This window comes from Castor canadensis, chromosome 16, assembly GCF_047511655.1.
Source record: "Castor canadensis chromosome 16, mCasCan1.hap1v2, whole genome shotgun sequence".
Taxonomy (NCBI): domain Eukaryota; kingdom Metazoa; phylum Chordata; class Mammalia; order Rodentia; family Castoridae; genus Castor; species Castor canadensis.
Genome location: NC_133401.1, coordinates 67,055,816 through 67,074,413, shown reverse-complemented (window position 1 = coordinate 67,074,413; position 18,598 = coordinate 67,055,816). Strand labels below are relative to the sequence as shown.

The 18,598-nt window shown below is 49.9% G+C and overlaps 2 protein-coding genes across 7 annotated transcripts in view; both read left to right on the top strand.

Moving 5' to 3' along the window:
- The window catches only part of Tbc1d9b (TBC1 domain family member 9B), a 42,470-nt gene extending 29,936 nt beyond the window's left edge, over positions 1-12,534 (top strand). For 2 of the 4 annotated variants that reach the window (XM_020164200.2, XM_020164201.2), the window contains exons 12-22: positions 87-372; positions 2,091-2,220; positions 2,356-2,454; positions 3,396-3,464; positions 4,702-4,942; positions 5,337-5,402; positions 6,911-6,982; positions 7,251-7,301; positions 9,347-9,409; positions 9,867-9,973; positions 11,149-12,534. In XM_020164200.2, the coding sequence (XP_020019789.1) occupies positions 87-372; positions 2,091-2,220; positions 2,356-2,454; positions 3,396-3,464; positions 4,702-4,942; positions 5,337-5,402; positions 6,911-6,982; positions 7,251-7,301; positions 9,347-9,409; positions 9,867-9,973; positions 11,149-11,859 (1,895 nt within the window). In that variant the 3' untranslated portion in view covers positions 11,860-12,534. The remainder of the gene's footprint in view (positions 1-86; positions 373-2,090; positions 2,221-2,355; positions 2,455-3,395; positions 3,465-4,701; positions 4,943-5,336; positions 5,403-6,910; positions 6,983-7,250; positions 7,302-9,346; positions 9,410-9,866; positions 9,974-11,148) is intronic. The other 2 variants (XM_020164202.2, XM_020164204.2) reach the window with 1 other exon arrangement.
- A 2,310-nt stretch (positions 12,535-14,844) lies between these two features.
- Positions 14,845-18,598, top strand: part of Mrnip (MRN complex interacting protein) — a 29,286-nt gene continuing 25,532 nt past the window's right edge. For 2 of the 3 annotated variants that reach the window (XM_074057465.1, XM_074057466.1), the window contains exons 1-3: positions 14,881-15,028; positions 16,797-16,909; positions 17,847-17,906. In XM_074057465.1, the coding sequence (XP_073913566.1) occupies positions 16,811-16,909; positions 17,847-17,906 (159 nt within the window). In that variant the 5' untranslated portion in view covers positions 14,881-15,028; positions 16,797-16,810. Of the gene's footprint in view, positions 15,029-16,796; positions 16,910-17,846; positions 17,907-18,598 lie in introns of all 3 variants that reach the window. The other variant, XM_020164207.2, reaches the window with a different exon arrangement.

Genomic DNA, 18,598 nt, shown 5'->3' with positions numbered 1-18,598 from the left:
GAACTGGGGTGGACAGGGTCTAGATGGGGATCCCTTGCTTAAGGCCCCAGGACTGGCTCACGTTTGGCCTCCTGTCTCCTCCATAGGAGCCCTGGTAGACCAAGGCATCTTTGAAGAGCTCACAAGAGACATCTTGCCCCGACTCTCAGAGAAGATGCAGGACCTGGGGGTGATCTCCAGTATCTCACTCTCATGGTTCCTGACCCTCTTCCTCAGCGTCATGCCCTTTGAGAGTGCTGTGGTCATTGTTGACTGCTTCTTCTATGAGGGCATCAAAGTGATCCTGCAGGTGGCCTTGGCTGTGCTGGACGCAAACATGGAGCAACTGCTGGGCTGTAGCGATGAGGGCGAGGCCATGACTGTGCTGGGCAGGTGACCATGCTGGGTTCCTTCTGCTGGCAGGGAGCTAATGAGAGAACCCCACCCTTCACCAGCCCCGAGTGTGACCTAGTCAACATTCAGTGACTGAACCCACAAAGTGCCAGGCTGCAACTACGACCAGGGATACTCCAGGGCAGGAGAGAGCAGCATTCCTTGTGGGAACCCAAACTGTGCTCGGAGAGGAAGTGCCAAGTGCTATGAGGAAGTAAAAAGAGCACCCTGAGCTGGAGGCCACCACTCAGGTGTGTGGTCAGGGTTGCTCTCTTGGGGAGTGACCCAGAGCCAAGATCTACTTGATGACATTCTTGATGGTCTGGAGACAGCTGTCACGTCAGCTCTAGCTAGCAAGAGCTGGATGTCTCTTATTTGTATGAGACTGTCCTGGTTGTACTCTCCCAAGCTCATCAGGACTGCTACCTCCCCATCCCCTGGATAGAGCAGATCCACTCTGGGCTTTCCAGAGCAGCAGAATGAGCCCATACCCAACCACTCACTGTTAATGATTAGGCTCACCTTGGCTTCCTCCTCTTCCCACAGTCCTCACATCCCATCCCTTACAGATTCTCTCTGGGATCTGGCCCTTTCCCGCCACCTCCACTGCCTCAGCAGAGCCCAGATGCCCCTGCCATGGGCCTGCACCTGCTTCGTCATGCTATTCTGTCCCAGTTTCTCACCTACCAGCATCCCACATGATTCTCGTCAGATCTGACCTTTCCCTCCCCAGGACCTGGGGATAGGCCCAGGTCAAGGTTAGTCATCTGTACAAAGATGCTGGCTGAGTCCCCCAGCCTGACCTTCAGGCTCACTCCAGCCAGGCCTGGCTCCTTCCCAAACTCCCTCTGGCCCATTCTCTGAATTCTGTATGGCCCTGATGGCCTGCATGGGCATATTTGCCTAGCCTGGAGCACTCCCAGCTTCCAGGATCAGAATGGGACACTGCCACCTGCCTGCTTAGCCAACCCAGGCGCTGACGGGGCCCTGCATGCCTAGCAGGGTTATTACTCCACTACTCTGGGCTGCCATAGTTTTTGGTTCCCTGATGTCAAGACCCTTAGCTGTGACCAGAGTCTATGACTGGTTTCCATGTGTGCATCCTACGGCAGGTGAGCAGGGCCCCTCCTCAGGAGGAGGAGTGGGACTAGGGATTGCCAGCATGGGGAGGGAGGGCAGTGTTCTCTCCAGTTAGTGTCAGGCTCAGCCTGGAGAATTTGGGATGGTATGGAGCCCTCTGAGCTCAGCCACCCAGCCAAAGTAGGACTTTGTTCCCAAGACTGTTCCTGAAGAAGCCCTGGGCCACTGCAGATACTGCCATAGCACGAGCCTTTTCCCCAACTTCCTCCTGGCACTTAATCCTTTGGTCTCTGATTCTTCCTGGCCAGGGTAGGAGTCCTCTTGTCCCCAGTAACTTCCAGGAGGGAAAAAAGCATGTTATTCAACTAGTGCTGTTAACAAGGGTCCCTGTTCATGAGTTCCCCCAGAGACAATCTTGCATCCTCAAGCCAGTGCTCAGGTCTCCAATGGGGTGGAGGAGGGCAAGGCCTTTTCTACGTTGCCTTGAAGGGAGCTCCCCAACTTGCCAAGGGACCTGCTGAGTACACCACTGCCCTTCCGGAGGGTTCCCGGGCCTCAACACACATATCACTTAGCTATGGGTGAGACATTCATGGGGACGGTGGATGACCTAGACTTCTGTCCCTTACTCTTCATAGATATCTGGATAATGTAGTGAATAAGCAGAGTGTTTCTCCTCCTATTCCACACCTCCATGCCCTGCTGACCAGTGGAGATGAGCCTCCTGCTGAAGTGGACATCTTTGACCTCCTAAAAGTATCCTATGAGGTTGGTACCCAACAGTATTCGTTTGCCCAGACCACTGCATCTAGCCTTTTGGTTTCAAGTGGCCACAGGTGTGTGAGGGGTGGAGGGTTCTCTGTCCTGTACCCTTAATCTCACCAGTTCATCTTTGACCTGTAGAAGTTCAGCAGCCTGAGGGCCAATGACATTGAACAGATGCGGTTTAAGCAGAGGCTGAAAGTGATCCAGTCTTTGGAAGACACAGCAAAGAGGAGCGTGGTATGGTCACTGGCAGGGTGAAGTGGTACCCCCAGGTGGCATGGGCTCAGGGCTGGTCCAGGTGGGCTGCTGTGCCAGGGCTTTCTCCAGCCCACTCCCCCGCAGGTGGAGAGCACCACTTGTGCCCTGTTCTTTGCACTTCATTTGTACCTGTGTCATGGCTAGGATGCTACATGGGTCTGAAATCCAGAGGTGTAGGTATGAATTTAGGGAAGTGGAGAGAGGTCCCAGCTACTTTTTCTGCTCATGGCTGGTCAGCCCATGAGCAGCTCTCTAACCCCACACCCTATAGACCAAACACCTTCTGGGTCATGTCCTCCCAGCCTGGCTTTGCTATATGTTCCCTGCACCTGTCTTGGGTAGTGACACTCAGTGATGTTCTAATACCCCCACACTGCACACCTCTGCTAGAAGCCTTTGTCCTCATCTCTTCAGGGTCAGGCCATTTCTGACACCCCATACTGTGGGAACTGCTCATGATGTTTGCCCCACACAGTCTTCTTACTTTGCCTCTGTATTCCCAGACCCCTCTTCAGGCCCATAGGACACTGAGTGCACTATGTTTACAAGCAACAGAAGGACTCTGGCTAACCGAATTAAAGAGAGACCCCTTTCAAAGAGCCAGTACCAGGTCTTACAGGGATCCAGCTGGCAGGCTCCCTGCATCCCTGACCAGACTTTCAGGAGAGAGACACCCCCAGTAACTCCAAGAAGAGCCTTGGGGAGTAGGAGCTGACTGGCAGGTGAAGGCAAGGGATGAGCACATGGGCTGCACCCTCTCTCTTGTGTGGACCACTTCTGGGGCTTGGTTGCTGGGATACCAAGAGCCTAGTTCATGCTTTTGCCCCTAGCCACATAAGAATCTCCCAGAGCCAGTACCTGTTTCTCTGTAGCAGGATCTTGAGGAACCACCAGTACAGCCTGTCCCTCTTTTCTTCCAGGTCCGAGCCATACCAGGGGATATTGGTTTCTCAATTGAAGAGCTGGAGGACCTTTACATGGTGTTTAAGGTGACAGTCAAGAACAAAGACAGGGTAGTACCCCATCCTAGTCCTCTAGTGCATCCTCAGTACAGAAACTTCTTGCAAGAAGAGAAATAGTTAAGCATCCTCAAATTCAATTGCTGTGGGCCACATGTGGTAGAATTCAATCCTTACAATTTAGACAGAACTCTTTTGAATATCAGAAAATTCAAGTCAACTTACACAGAAGTGGAAATGTATTGGCTCATTTACTAAAAAGTCTAAGGATACACAGCTTCAGGTGTGACTGGATTCATATGCTCAAACATGCTGTCAATTCCCCCACCTCTGATGTCCTCTGGACTGTTCCTCTGGCAGGACTGTCATGAGTGGCTGCTAGTCATCCTGTCAGCTCCAGTGGAAAGAGAATTTTTCTTTCCAAGTGGTTTCAGCAAAAGACCAGAATTGATTGGTAGAGTGACTCAAGTTAGGTTCAGTGGCTACAGAATAGTATTAGCTGCTAGGCCAAAATGTGAGTCACCAGCCTGCCCTACCCATCCCCGAAGACAGGACTGGTCACCACCCTTTTAATCCCATGGCCTGGTCAGGAGGGGTTCTCCGTTGAAAATTTCAGGTGTTGTTAACAAAAGAAGGAAGGTGGCAAAGAGTCCAAACTACCTTTTTGCTTTTTTGTTGGTGTGACTGGGGTTTGAACTCAGGGCTTCATGCAAATGCAAACCAGGCACTCTACCACTTGAACCATACCTCCAGTCCATTTTGCTCTGGTTATTCTGGAAATGGAATCTCACAAGCTAGTCACCTGGGCTAGCCTCAAATCTTGATCCTCCTGATCTCAACCTCCCAAATAACTAAGATTACAGGCCTGAGCCACTGGCACCCAGCTTTTTTTTTTTAATCTCACTACATTGTCCAGGCTGGTCTCAAACTCCTGAGCTCGTGATCCTCCTCTTCAACATCCTGAGTGCTAGGATTGCAGTCACACACCACCTGCCTTTCTCTTCTTGTTACCAGTTTCCACCACCCCTCAGTTACTTCAGGTCTAGTTCCCAAGGTAGCCACCACACTGTGGCCTTAGTGTCAAAACTGTGGAGCTAGATCTGTCCCTCACAGGCTGTCCAGGTGCTCTGTCCCTCAACTCCTCCATGTGTACCAGCATTGAGGATTCTGTGAGAGCTGAAGTGTCTGGCCCACACTCACTTCCCCAGCACTCTGCACTGACCAGCTTAGGGCTGGAGAGGCCATCTCATCAGACTGTCCCCCACAGGCCAAGCACCTAACGAGTCAGTACTGGGGCAGTAGCCGTACTACAGCCATCCGCCGGGACCCCAGCCTGCCCTACCTGGAGCAGTACCGGATCGATGCCGGCCAGTTCCGGGAACTCTTTGCCAGCCTTACACCCTGGGCCTGTGGCTCACACACGCCTGTGCTGGCGGGTCGCATGTTCCGGCTCCTGGACCAAAACAAGGACTCACTGATCAACTTCAAGGAATTCGTGACAGGGATGAGTGAGTGCCTCCAGGGCCTGCCAGTCCAGGCCCTGCCCACCTTTCCCAGGGAAGCGCTCCAAATGCCGACCAGAGGGTCTGCCCCAGTGTAGCAAGCAGAGGGTGGCTGTGAGCCCTTGGCCTGTGATAAGGGAAGAGCAGTTTACCCCCTGGAGATTGGGAGACCTGCCCTCCCTCCCTTAATCCAGGGCTGCTGGCCTTAGAGAAGGCAAGGCTCCAGGGAAAACAGGAGGCCTGGGACTTACTCAGTGACCTGGCTAGAAGGTGCCAAGATTGCCCAGGCTATGAAGCAGTCACTAGAACCTACAGGAAGGGGAGTTGCTGGACTGAGGACCTGCAGTATGGTTTTGGATCCTCTTGCCAGCATGCCCTCCTCCCTGGCCTTGCTCTGCAGGCGGGATGTACCATGGGGACCTCACGGAGAAGCTCAAGGCACTCTACAAGCTGCACCTGCCCCCAGGTGAGAGCCTCAGGCTGCAGAAGCCACTCAGTTGCAGATGGGGGTGCCCTCCTCCAGTGAGATGGTTAGGCTCAGCAGAGTGGCAGCTCCCTGGTCCCAATGTGAAGGAGAAGGAGCCCTGTGGCAGAGGCCTCTTCCCTCTGGCCTCTCTCAGAGATGCTGGAGTCTAACAGGGCCATGAGGAGGTAGAACATTTCCTGTAGGCTGCTGGTCTACGCCAATGGGAGAGGTCCACAGAAGCCAGGCCAGAGCCCCAGCCTCTGGGTCATGCTATGTGTGGCAAGAGTTCAGCCTTCTTGGCCAGGGTAGCCCTTGGAGAGCACTCTAAGGGGGAGGGTTTTGTCCCTTATCTTAGAAGGAAACAGATCCAAGCAGGCAAAATGACAGCCCCAGGCGCCCTGCTATGGGGGTGGATCTACCCCAGGTCCCCGGTACTGTTGTTCATGACTGCCCTAAAATAGGCCACACCCAGTTCCCTGGAATGGAATTGGCCCTAAGTGTGTTTCAAATACTAGGCTGGGCTTTACCCCCAAGCCTCTCACTTTCCTGAGCTAGGCCCCAAACCCATATTTTGGAAAGCTCCCCAAGGTGCCTGCTGTCACCATAGCTGAAAGGGCTGTTGAGGTAGAGATCTTCCCTAGCTTGTGGTTGGTACCACCAGTGGAGAGGCCTGGGCTCGACAGGCCTTGTGGGGCCTGGATCCCATGGGTGAGGGCACACGGGGCCATCCCCTCCCCAAAAGGAGTCATTTTGTCCCATCTATCCAGGGCATAGGACACTTGCACTCTCGTGGACTACAGCCCATGCCTTGCTACCTCCCATACAACAGGGAGAATAAGGCCCCCATACACAGAACCATGTGGGTCTGTGACCACATCTAAGGGGTTGCTTAATCACAACTTTGCAGAAAATGCAAAGAATGGCGCAGGCCAGGATATAGTCATGTGGAACGATCTCCAAGGTGAATAGGGTGAAAACAGTGGGTCACTTGTGCACAGCCGGCATCTGCATATGTGCCTATAAGCACAGAAAACACCCCAAAAGGATCTGCTGAACCAGGTGGACATGCAGTGGGGGCTTGGCTTATTATTCACCAGGCTCCCAACTACGCTACCTGGCATAGGCACTGTATTTTCAAACACATCAGGGCATGATGCCCTAGCATTCACCTCAAAAAGAGAAAAAAAAAAACTGTCAAAGTAATAACTATTAAAGCTATTGTCAGGTGTGGTGGTACATATCAATAATCCCAGCACTCAGAGACTGAGGCAGGAGAATCACAAGTTCAAGGCCAGCCTGGGCTACATAGTGTGCTGACCAGCGTAGGCTACACAAAAAGACCCTGTCTGAGGGAAAAAAAAAGCTATTAACCTGGCATTATAATCAGTGGGGCTGTGAGCGGCTGAGACAGGAGGGGAGAGACTGAGGCTTTTGTCGAGGACTCTAGGTTGCTTTGAGAATCCCATTGTCTTCTCCTGACCTCACTTTTTCCTTCTCTTCAAACATAGCACTGAACCCAGAAGCAGCAGAGTCAGCCCTGGAGGCCACCCATTATTTCACTGAGGACAGCTCCTCAGAAGGTGAGCCACCCCTGGGACACCTAATGCAAGCAGCCACTGCCCTGCAGCCACCAGCCTCCCCATGAAATCCAGTCAGGTGGCCAGCAGCCCCACCATAGGCTTAGAGAGCATCCTGTGCTGGGGTGCTCCCTCAGAGGGTCCTTCCTACAATTCCTGGGTCCAGTTGATCCTTGCAGATATTTTCACCTCCTGTTTCTCTTGCGTCTCTGTCTCCCTGGACGTTGGCTTCTCCCTCTGCCCTCCGTGCCTCCTCTGCTGTCCCTTCCAGCATCTCCTCTGGCCTCAGATCTGGATCTTTTCCTGCCCTGGGAGGCTCAAGGTCAGTCCCTGGTGGGCAGGGGTACCCTCTTCTCCTCTGGGCTTCATCTTCCTGACACCTGGAAGCTTGGAAGCTCTGTCCCCAAGGACCCTTCTAGGATTCATCTTGTGGGGATAAGTCCTAGGAAGAACCTAAAACCAAGCTGCTCCTTCCGAAAGAGAGAGGACAGCCTCATGTCTATTGTGGGTGGTTAGTAAGTAACACACAGCACATTAGACATGGAGCAGACCGAGGGCCTCACCTCTGCAGCTACATGCAAAAAGTATCATTGTGTTCATAGGAAAGGAATGCAGAGTGCTATCTTTGCCAGTGTGTGAAACAGACACAGCATGGGCAAATAGAGGTCAAAGGAAATAATAGATGCTGTCTCGGAAAACATCACATTCCACAGTATTTTCTCTTTGCACCAAATTATGTATGTTGAGTGACTGTTAGAATTTACCCCTGTGCCACAATGGGTCTATCACCCTTGACTGATGGCTGCTGAAAAAAAAACAGGGAAAAAAAAAAAAAAAAAAGCTGAGTGCCCGTGGCTCACACCTATAATCCTAGCTACTCAGGAGGTAAAGATCAGGAGGATCTCGGTTTGTAGCCAGCCTGGGCAAATAGTTCACAAGACCCTATCTGGAAAAAACCCATCACAAAAATAGGGCTGGTGGAGTGGATCAAGGTGTAGGCCCTGAGTTCAAGCCTCAGTACCGCAAAAAAATAAAAATAAAGTTCACTGGGAACATCTGAGCAGGCTAAGGGGTCATTCTGAGCCCTGAGATTTGGCAATTGAGCTGGTCATGTTTAACACACTTACAAACATGACCATAGGGCTGGGGGTTATTGCTCAGTGGTTGAGGGTTATCTAGCATGCATGGGACCCTGGCTTTGAGCTCTAGAATTACAAACAAAAAACTAGCCAGGCATATGCCTGTAATTCCAGTACTTGAGAGACTGGGGCAAAAGGATAAAGAGTTCAAGTCCAGCCTGGGCTGTAAGACCCTGTCTCAAAAAAAAAAAAACACTGACCATAACTGCCCTGTAATTTCACATGGAGGGTGATAATGTGAAGGAACTGACCCTAAAGGGAAAAATGAAAAATAACGTGTACCAAGATGCCCATGGCAGTCCTGTGGACAGTGTTCTTACTTGAATTTGAACATGACCTTGATTTCAAGAATACAAACTAAAAAGTCCTGGTACCTTCTGTTATGCCAAAGCCTGGGCAAACTCAAGATGCTCTAAGCTTGTCCTGCATGCTCCTTTGAAAGGCCTTGTGATACACAAACCTGTCCTCAGCTCCAAATAGCCCCAGACAACAGTGTCTCCTTCCACAGTGAGACGCCTGAGCCCAGAGAGGCATGCCTGTCACTACCCCCAACACAGCCTGTGAGGACTGTTCAGAGCTGGTATCTGTCATCCCCACCTGAAATTCCAACCCCAACACCAGCCACTGCCTCAGAGAACAGTTATCCTGCTTCTCCCCAAGTTCTTATTCACAGGTAGACAGTGTGGTGTGTGCCAAGTCCAGCAAATGTGACACCTTACGAAATACCATGCTGAGCACAGGATTCCTGTACACAAAATCACCTCCTCAGAGTGCGACCTTTTTTTTTTTTCTTTTTTTTAGCAGAATCTAGTTCTCTTCATTAGTTCTCAGAACCGTCCATAATGCACATCATTATTTACTTTAAACCAATGTGGTGATATGTATATTCTTTTGAAATAGGAAGTGAGAATTCACTGACCGTTTTGTTTTGCGGTGCAGGGGCATGGGAGGTGGGTGGCTCAGGGCTTTGAGCATGCTAAGCATGTACTCACACTGAGGTACACCCCCAGCAATTGGCCTTTCTTCAATGTAACCAATAAGAAATGACCAGCCTCTCTCTTGCAGTGGGCTGTAGGGCAGGGGACAGGGCCTGGCCAAGCAGGAGGGCAGTGAGGGACCCGTCTAGGCCTGGTTCTTTAGAACCACAGACTAGACCTTAAAGACTCCCATGGTTTGTAGTCAGAGGAAGAATTTCCTCCATGTTCTTTTTATTTTTCTGGTTGTCCAGAAGCACTACCACAGGAAGAGCAAGAAGGAAGTGGAAATGAGGATGTCCAAGAAAAAAGAGGAGGTACAGGCCCTTCTCCTGTGTTAGAGATCCCAGGGTTGGTGGGTCTGGGTGCCCTTTGCTTGCTGCATCCCTCCCCAGTCACTGTGGGGAGGGAAGTTTGCAAATGTGTGTCCTCACAAAGGGGCAATACCTGAGACTCCAGGTCTGTTGCCTTGTAGGTATGCGGCCAGCCGTTCCCCTCATGAGAGCCTCTCTCAAGCCTCTATGTGAGAAGACGGCCTTGGGCCCATCTTCATCAGCTTAGGTCCAACCTACCTGAGCTAATTTAGAGGAGCCCCATGGGTCTTCTGGGGTGTTTTCCATCATTTCCTCCCCTAATGCTGCGGCATTTTGTAATAGGGCACAGGTAACTCCAAGCCAGAGAAAATCCAACCCCACTTCTCCTTATGACCAGCCTGCAGCCTTTTTTCTCTCACTTGGCAGATGGGGATTAATCTCTTTTTCTCCCAACTCGTAGAGGAGAAGGACACCAGCCCTCCTGACTACCGACACTACCTTCGAATGTGGGCCAAGGAGAAAGAAGCTCAGAAGGAGACAATTAAGGACCTTCCCAAGATGAACCAGGTAGGCTCAGTTGAAGCCCTCAACAGACATATCCAGAGAATTCTGGCCAGGACTGGTGTCTAATGTTGCAGCCTCACCACCTATAATCCAGCAGTCTCCTCTGGGGAGGGAACTCTCTTTCCTCCCTGTAGACCCCATTAGTCCTGGATGGCAGTTAGTGAATGATTCCAGAAAGACATCAGTCTTGTGCTCCAGGGCCTGTATAGAGTGGTGTTTCTGTGGTAGTTTGCTTAGGTTAAAGCAATATTCATGAACCAGAGAAGCAGTGGGGAAGGTTAGTCTACAATAGCCAGAAACTTGTATACCACCTTTGACAAGAAAGCATTCATGGCGCTCAGCTCCCTTCCAGACCTTGCCTGGGCAGCTTGCACAAATAGGCTCATGCGTCATCCTTTCCGTGGTAGTAGGTTCTTCATTTGCTGGTATCTCAAGTCAGGAGCTTGGCGTCTCACAGCCAGGAGCGGTAGACCCTGGATTCAGACTACAGATGTCTGACCATAAGCAGTTCTGGAGCTACAGCCACACTACAGCCAGTGGGTCTGGATAGTATCATGGCTGTGCCCAGAGCGGGACCCTGCATTTTCAGTACTACCCACCCACAGAACTTGAGACTGGGAGGCATGGAATGAGGCTCCATCCCCTCTAGGCCAGGAGTCCTAATATGTGGCCTAGGGACCTAAAACATGGCTTTGCCCATCCCCTCCTCAGCTGACCCAGAGTAAACTTACCTCATCTTCACCCACTAGAGCTTCAGAACAGAGTCCAAATTGCTTATGATAAAAATATAAAAAGCCAAAGATGATTCCAAAACACAATGAAGAAGTCCTTGTAGTGACGAACTGACAACGTCTTAATAAAGGGACTGAGGATATAGCTCAGTGGTAGAGCACTTGCCTAGCATATGGGAGACCTTGGGTTCCATCCCCAGCACTGAAAAAAGAAAAAAGTCCTGTTATAAGTTGGTCTTCCTCTAACAGAATGCACATGGAAGGCTGTGTGACGTTGGTCAAATCGCCTTCCCCCTCTGAGTCCTAATCTGTGGAATGGGCACAAGTTTGTGGAGATGATAGCCCAACACCAGTTTGCTTGGCCCACATCCTCAGTCCTGCTATTAAGAGTGTACTCTGGCCCATTCATAACCACCTCTCTGTATTTTTCCTGTTCTTCTCCCTAAGGAACAATTCATTGAGCTGTGCAAGACACTTTACAACATGTTCAGCGAAGACCCCATGGAGCAGGACTTGTACCACGCCATAGCCACAGTAGCCAGTCTCCTCCTCCGCATAGGTGAGGTGGGGAAGAAATTCTCAGTGCAGACAGGCAGGAAGCCCAGGGATGGTGCCCACAGTGGGGACCACAACAGTACCACTGAGGACGAGGAGCCACCAGCACCTGAATCCCATCAGGACCAAACACAAGAGCTTCAGCCACCAGCTGCAGAGGACCCCCAGGCCAAAGCTGGTGGAGACACCCACCTGGGGAAAGCACAGCAGGAAAGCCAGGTGGTGGTGGAGGGGGGCAGTGGCGAAGGGCAGGGCTCACCTTCTCAGCTTCTGTCTGATGATGAGACCAAAGACGACATGTCCATGTCTTCCTACTCGGTGGTCAGCACGGGCTCCCTGCAGTGTGAGGACCTCACAGATGACACAGTGCTGGTGGGTGGGGAGGCCCTTAGCCCCACGGCCGCCTCACGCATTGGGGGCACCGTGGATGCGGACTGGTGCATCTCCTTTGAGCAGATCCTGGCCTCCATCCTGACAGAGTCTGTGCTAGTGAACTTCTTTGAGAAGAGAGTGGACATTGGACTCAAGATCAAGGACCAAAAGAAGGTGGAGAGGCAGTTCAGCACCTCCAGTGACCACGAGCAGGCTGGGCTTTCAGGCTGAGCTCTGCAGATGCTCCGCCAGACCTCAGTCCTGGAAGTGTGGGCCTCATCTGTCCTCCTTCCCTTTCTTTTTTCTCCTTAAATTCTCACCATCCTGTTCTGTAAGAAGCAGGGGGTCATGAAAGCAAAGAAAGCTGACGCAAAACCAATTGCCTTAGAAGGATTCCCTGGGCCTACATCTGGGCCCAGGAAGACAAGGCTCCATCTTCCTGTCTGCCTGCTGGGAACCTCCCCTGAGCCTGGGTGCCCTTCACATAGTGTTAGAGGCTCTCAGATCTTCCCTGCTTGCCTCATCCCCTGCACTCTGTGCTGTGCCCAGGCCACATGGGGCCCCTCCATCCACAGGACTGTCTCCTACAGCTGCTGGTCCAGATAGCAGCTCCTGCCACTTGGCATTAGGTGGTGAAGTCGTGTGCTTGTTAGACTCCACGTGCTGTGCGGAGCCCTTGAGCCTGAACCTCCTGACAGCTAAAGGAACTTGGATGGCAAATGTCTGTTGCACAGGGGTGCACTGCACACCTGAGTTACTTTATGAGCTCTTTCTGCTCCTTGTCCTCATAGTTAACTTTGAAGGCACATCCCTCAGGTCCCAATCTATTCCTTGTATTCATTTCAGTTGGCTAAAATTCACACTGTGCTCAATGCCTTAATAAATCCCTGAAAGAAATAAAAAGCACACTGTGTACAGTGCCTTAATGTGGCCATGCACCACTGCGTAGGCCTACTGGCTTCTCCCCTGTCCAGGCAAGGGCCTGCATGCATCAGGGAAGCTCAGGACACTTGGCTACTCACAGGGGTTGGGGCGTTACAAGGCCTTCCAGGAAACTCAGGTCATGGAAAGTACTGACCCTGCAGCAGGAGAAACCCCAAGCTCCACAGGTGTCAGGGTCTAGGGGCATGTGGGGTGGAAGAAATGTGCCCTCAGGCCTGGGCTGTATCAAGTCATCAGCCCTTAAGTTCAAGAAGCAGACTGTGGAGCCACAAGTGACCAGTGGGCACCTCCCGAGGTGAGCCAGAGCAGGGCTGAACAAGAAGGATGTCTCACTGTGCCACAGGAGCTAAAGCTGATCGTGGTTGTGGAGTTTGCCCCACACACAAGGTAGCTCTTAAGCCAACTAAAAAATATCTCTATAGTTGTTGTTTTTAGATGCGAGAACTTTAAGGTATAATTTACATACCATAAAATTTGCTTGTTTTAGGGCATATATCAGTACCTTTAGCTTTCCTAACCCCTCCCACCCTGTGAACTTTTGCTGTCTTTTCAACAACCTTTGCACTGGTTTACTCTTAACTCCTGGTCTGGTATCTTCAATCATCAATGTCACCAGGACACAAACTCAGGATCAGAAACCAGAATCAGTAACACCAAAAACAAAAAAAATAAAATAATATATGCTTATTGTGCTAAACTTGGATCCTAAGGTCCTGGTGGCTCACGCCTGTAATCCTAGCTTCTTGGGAGGCTAAGGTCAGGAGGATCATGGTTCTAGGCCAGCCTGGGCAAATAGTTCAAAAGACGCCCCCCCAACTCCAAAATAACCAGAGCAAAATGAACTGGCTTAAGCAGTAGAGAGCTTGCTTTGCAAATGCAAAGCCCTGAATGCAAACCCCAGTTCCGCCAAAAAAAAAATCACTTTTAATTCTAACTCCACACCACATACCTGGGAATAGTGCCCAGTTTTACACAAGTGAAATTATGTACTTTGTAAAAGAGAATTATTCAGTAACAGCTGTTATTTTATTCCTGACCATGGAATTAGGTGTGGTGGTGCACACCTATAACCCCAGCACTCAGGAGGATGAAGTGGGAAGATTGCAAATTTGAGGCCAGCCAGGGCTACATAGACTCTATCTCCAAAAAAAATAGTAAAATAGGTACTGGGACCACTGAAACGAGGCAGTGGGATAGAGATCGGGTTCAACTCTGAACACAGCATGGGTAAATAGGAATTTACAGCCAAGGAGCAGGGTGGGGGTCAGTGAATGGGAAATTACTAAGAGAAACATCAGGAGTAAGGGTGATATCAGACTTCACCTGGGGACTGAGATATTGAATGGGAAGGGGGCTGTTCTCGCTGCACTAACTTAGCAGGGCTTTTCACTTAAACTGATTTTACAAGGACGTGCAAAGAGGGTCTAGAAGAACCTGTACAGTGGTTCATGCTGATTTATTGAAAGCAACCATTTTTTTTGAACAGATATTAAACAGCCTTTCCATGTATTCAAGTTCATGTGATTTTCAAATAATCAAGAAAATGAAATACCTCTTAAGAGATAACAAAGCAATCATTCTTTAGAACATCTTGTTTCCATTTTTTCCCAACCACAATTCAGTGAATACTAGTGCATAAATAATCTGAGTGGTATGGGTTTATCTTAGGCTACTGCCATATCGTTTGTCTGTTTTTTGTTTGTAGGGGGTTGTTTATTTTATGCATCCTATAGGGAGGGTACTTCCTTCACTACATCCTTGTCAGGACTGGATATAATTTTTTTTAAGATGGTTGTCAGGTACACATTGTCAGGCCCGTTGGCGTTAATGTCCTGGTAGGGCTGAGACAGAAAAGTGGGACCGACTAATTTTAGGAGCAGAGGGAACGGTGCAGGCAAAGGCCAAATGGCAAGTGAAGTCCCAGCCTCTGCAACTTCAATTTTCTCAGCACAGGAAGAAAGGCTGGCTTAGAAACAGCCGGGAAGTGACCTGGGATCGGATGAGGAGCCGATGGCCTGGCGAACTCAAACCCACGGGGCTGAGTAAGGCCGGACTCAGACCAACACCGGGGAAACCTGTGCCTTTCAGCTTGTCTGACCAATGTGACCACCGAGACTCGCTGCGGGTAGAGGGGCCGAGCGCGCGCAGGAAGCGAGGCCAGTGCCGGCCTGGGGACCTGAGTGCCGCTCACGTGCGTGGGGGGCGGAGTCGGAGCCTGGTTGGGCAGAGCCCTACAGGGGGCGGAACCTGGGCGGGACGAAGCGCGGGACACGAGTGCATGCGAGTGGGAGCCGGATTCTAGAAGGGCTCGGGCCCGTACGGGGAGGCTGAGCCTAGTCAGGAGCGCGGGGCGCGGGGCGCAGGCGCACAGCGGGAGGCCAGCGAGGCCTGAATGGCGCCGACTCAGCAGTCCCGGGTCCTGCGGTGCTGCAGCTGCCTTCTGTTCCAGGCTCACCAGGTGTGGCTGGCGGCCGGCGCCGTCTCGCGCGGCTGTGAGATGTCCCTGGGGCCCGAAGAAGTGACTGTGCTTGAGGACTGCCCCTCTCCATAACGTAGTTCTGGGTGTTTTCGTACGGGAAATTGAACCAGGGCTTCGGGCGTGCTCTCCCACTGAGCTACACACCGCAGCCCCTTGTTCCTTTGCGTTTTGCTTGGTTGTTAGAGAAACCGGAGGTAATGGTGGTTTGATAGAAACCAGGCGGCCTGTGGTGAGTTCTCACAGGAAGTTGGGGAACCCACGTTGAGGATAGCGTCCTTTATGCAGAGTCTAGCCCCCAGAGTGGCTCTTCACTTAAATGCAAGGGAGAGGACAGTTTTAAAAGCTAAGACTAGAAAAGCATTGTGGAAGTCGCTTGACGCGTCCCTGGTCTACGCCTGGGCGCCCTCTGGTGTCACTTTGTGCTTCTGCCCCGTTTGTCCTTAGAGAATCCTTTTGGGTATTTCCAAAATAAGATCATATTAATCATAGAATTTTTTTGTTTTGCAGTGCGGGGGTGCATGCACTTACCTTGTGCACGCTAGGCAAGTGCTCTGCCGCTGAGCTACATCCCCAGCCCATATCATAGTTAATTTGGCGGTGGTAGTAGTGGTTTTGTTTTGAGACAGGATCTAAATATGTAGGCCAAGCTGGTCCGGAACTCAAGATGCTCGTGCCTCAGCCTAGACATCATTGGGATGTTAAGTATAATAATTTTATAACAATTCTTCAAGCAACTTTGGTGATCCTTGGTAGCATTTTCTAGCTTTTTATTTATTTTGCAGTACTAGGGTTTGAACTCAGGGCTTTATGCTTGCTAGGCAGGTGCTCTACCACTTGAGCCACTCTGCCTGCCCTTTTTTGTGTTGAGTACTTTCTTTTTCTTTTTCCTTGTGTGTTGAGTACTTTGGAGATAGGGTCTCACAAACTATTTGCTTGGCCTGGCCTCTCACCTTAATCCTCCTGATCTCTGACGCCCAAGTAGCTAGGATTACAGGTATGAGGCACTGAGCCAGGCTCTTGCTTGCTTTTCATTTATTCTTGTGGTGCTGGGGATGGAACCCAAGGTCTTGCACATGCTGGCCCACTGAGCTACATCCCCAGACTCCTTTGTTGCTATTCTCAGTGGACACTTTTTTTTTTTTTCCATTACCTCTTCTGTCTGGATGTTTGCTTTTATAAAAAACTGTATTAGGGTCAGGCACAATTTCTTCAAGCCTGTAATCCTATCTTCTTTGGGAAGTGAAGAGATGGAGGATATGGTTCCAGGCCAGCCTAGGCATAAACTGGAGACCCCATCTCATACATAACCAAAGCAAAATGGGTTGGGGATGTGGCTCAAGTAGTAGAGCACCTACATAGCAAGTGCTAGGCCTTGAGTGCAAACCTAGTACTGCAAAAAAAAAAAAAAAAGTATCAGTGTTTGAAAAGACATGAGTTGTGTTCCTAGCTGCTAGATTAGTTTGTTTTACCATTTTTAGTAGTTTTCCACTTGATTCTCTTGTTTTCAGGTTTAAAAAAATCTGTGAATAGTAATATGTTTAAGACAGAGTGTGTGTTGCTTAGTGGTAGAGCTTAGGCCTAGCATACAAGGGGCCCTGGGTTTGATCCCTAGCACCACAGGAGAAAAAAAAAGCATAAATAATGATACATTTAAATGCGATCTATAAATAAGTAATAGGGTTATTTCCTCTACTTTCAAATTTATATATCTCTTACTACTTTTTTTTTTTCTATTTTCATTTGCTAGTAGATCCAGGAAAAATGATAAATAGTAATGAGGATTTTACATGGTGGCATGTGCCTTTGATGCCCAGGCTGAGGCAGGAAGATCGAGAGCTCCAGACCAGCTTGTGCCATATCGTAAGACTCTGCCTTGAAAAAACCAAAAAAACAAACAAAAAGAAAATAGTGAGGATCCAACAAATGCTGGTAGTGATTGTCCACCATTAGAGCTGGGTTTAAGGCATTTTATCATGCTAAGAGAGCCCATCTAGTCATTTACCAAGAATGGAAACAAGCTGGGCATGGTGGCTCATAACTGTAATCTCAGTTACTCCATAGTGGTTGAAGGCCTGTCCAGGCAAAAAGTTAGCAATACCCATCTCAATCTTTAAGCCAGGTGTGGCACTATATGCCTATGACACCAACTACTCAGGGTCTGAGGCCAGCCCCAGGCAAAACTAAGAGACTCTACCTGAAAAATAACTAAAGTGAAAAAGGTGCTTAGCAAGCTCAAAGCCCTGAGTTCAAACACCAGTATCACCAAAAAGAGAGAGAGAGAATGGAAATTCAATGTTACATAATTCTTTTTAGTGCTGGGTTCCCAACCCAAGGTCTTGCGCATGCTAGTTGCCACTCACACAGGGTTTTTGGGTTTTTTGTTTATTTTTGTGTGTGTGTGTGGTACTAGGGTTTGAACTTGGGGTCTATACCTTGAGCCACTCCACTGGCCCTTTTTTTATGATGGGTTTTTTTCAAAATAGGATCTTGTGAACTATTTGCCTGGGCTGGCTTTGAACCACGATCCTCCTGATCTCTGCTCCCTGAGTAGCTAGGATCACAAATGTGAGCCATTGGCACCCGGCTTTTTCTTTTTTGAGGACCACAGATGGCAGAAATCTAACTTGGTTTTGTCTCTTATGGATGGCCAGTTTTTTCCAGCATCACTTGTTAAATAGTATATTCTTTACTCACTTTAAAATGCCACATTCACGGCTGGGAGTGTAGCTAAATTATTTGTAATCCAGTCTCATCTTGTTTTATGTAATTAAGCTGCATTTCTGAAATTTCATTGCAGGTGAAAAAGAGTCTCAAATGGACATGCAAGGCATGTGGAGAGAAGCAGTCCTTTTTGCGGGTGAGTCCTGAGAGACAAAGCAGTGGCCCCAGTCCTCGGCGGGTATTTCTCAAGGAGCCGCAGCCTTCCATAGCTAGGGTCCTTTTCTCTCCCAAGAAGTTCCCCAGATACAGAGCTCCTGCTCATCCTTCAGGAACTGAGATGGTTGGAGCTGTATGTTGCTCTCACAGATGCACTTTTGGGACGGGGAAGAGAAATGAATACATATGCTCACGTATGTATGTCCGCACACATATGCCACATGTGGCACCGTATACCTAATTTAAAACTAGACTGAGCTCCATGAGAGGAAAGTGCAGGGCATGTAAGAATGTAACAGGAAGTCAGAGCTAAGGAGAATGGGGCAGAGAGCAGGTTCAGGAAGTAGGGCATTTGGGAAGCCGGTGGCTTGCAGGCACACATTTTAAATGCCCCAGTTAGTCTACTTTTCTTTATGTGACATCATGCACATCTTTTCAAGTCCATATGCACTGACCTGCCTAACTCTTGCCCCTTGTCCCATCCTAAGGGCCCCTCACTTGCTGGCTCCAGCCCTGATGCTACCTCTCTCTTTCTGCAGCCAGAATGGCTTGCTTTCTTCTTCCTTCCCCTTCTTCCTTGCCCCTGTTTCTTTTCTCCCTCTTCTTTCTTCTTCCTCTTCCTCTTCTTTCTCCTCTTCCTCCTCTTCCTCTTTCTCCTCCCCTCCTCCTTTT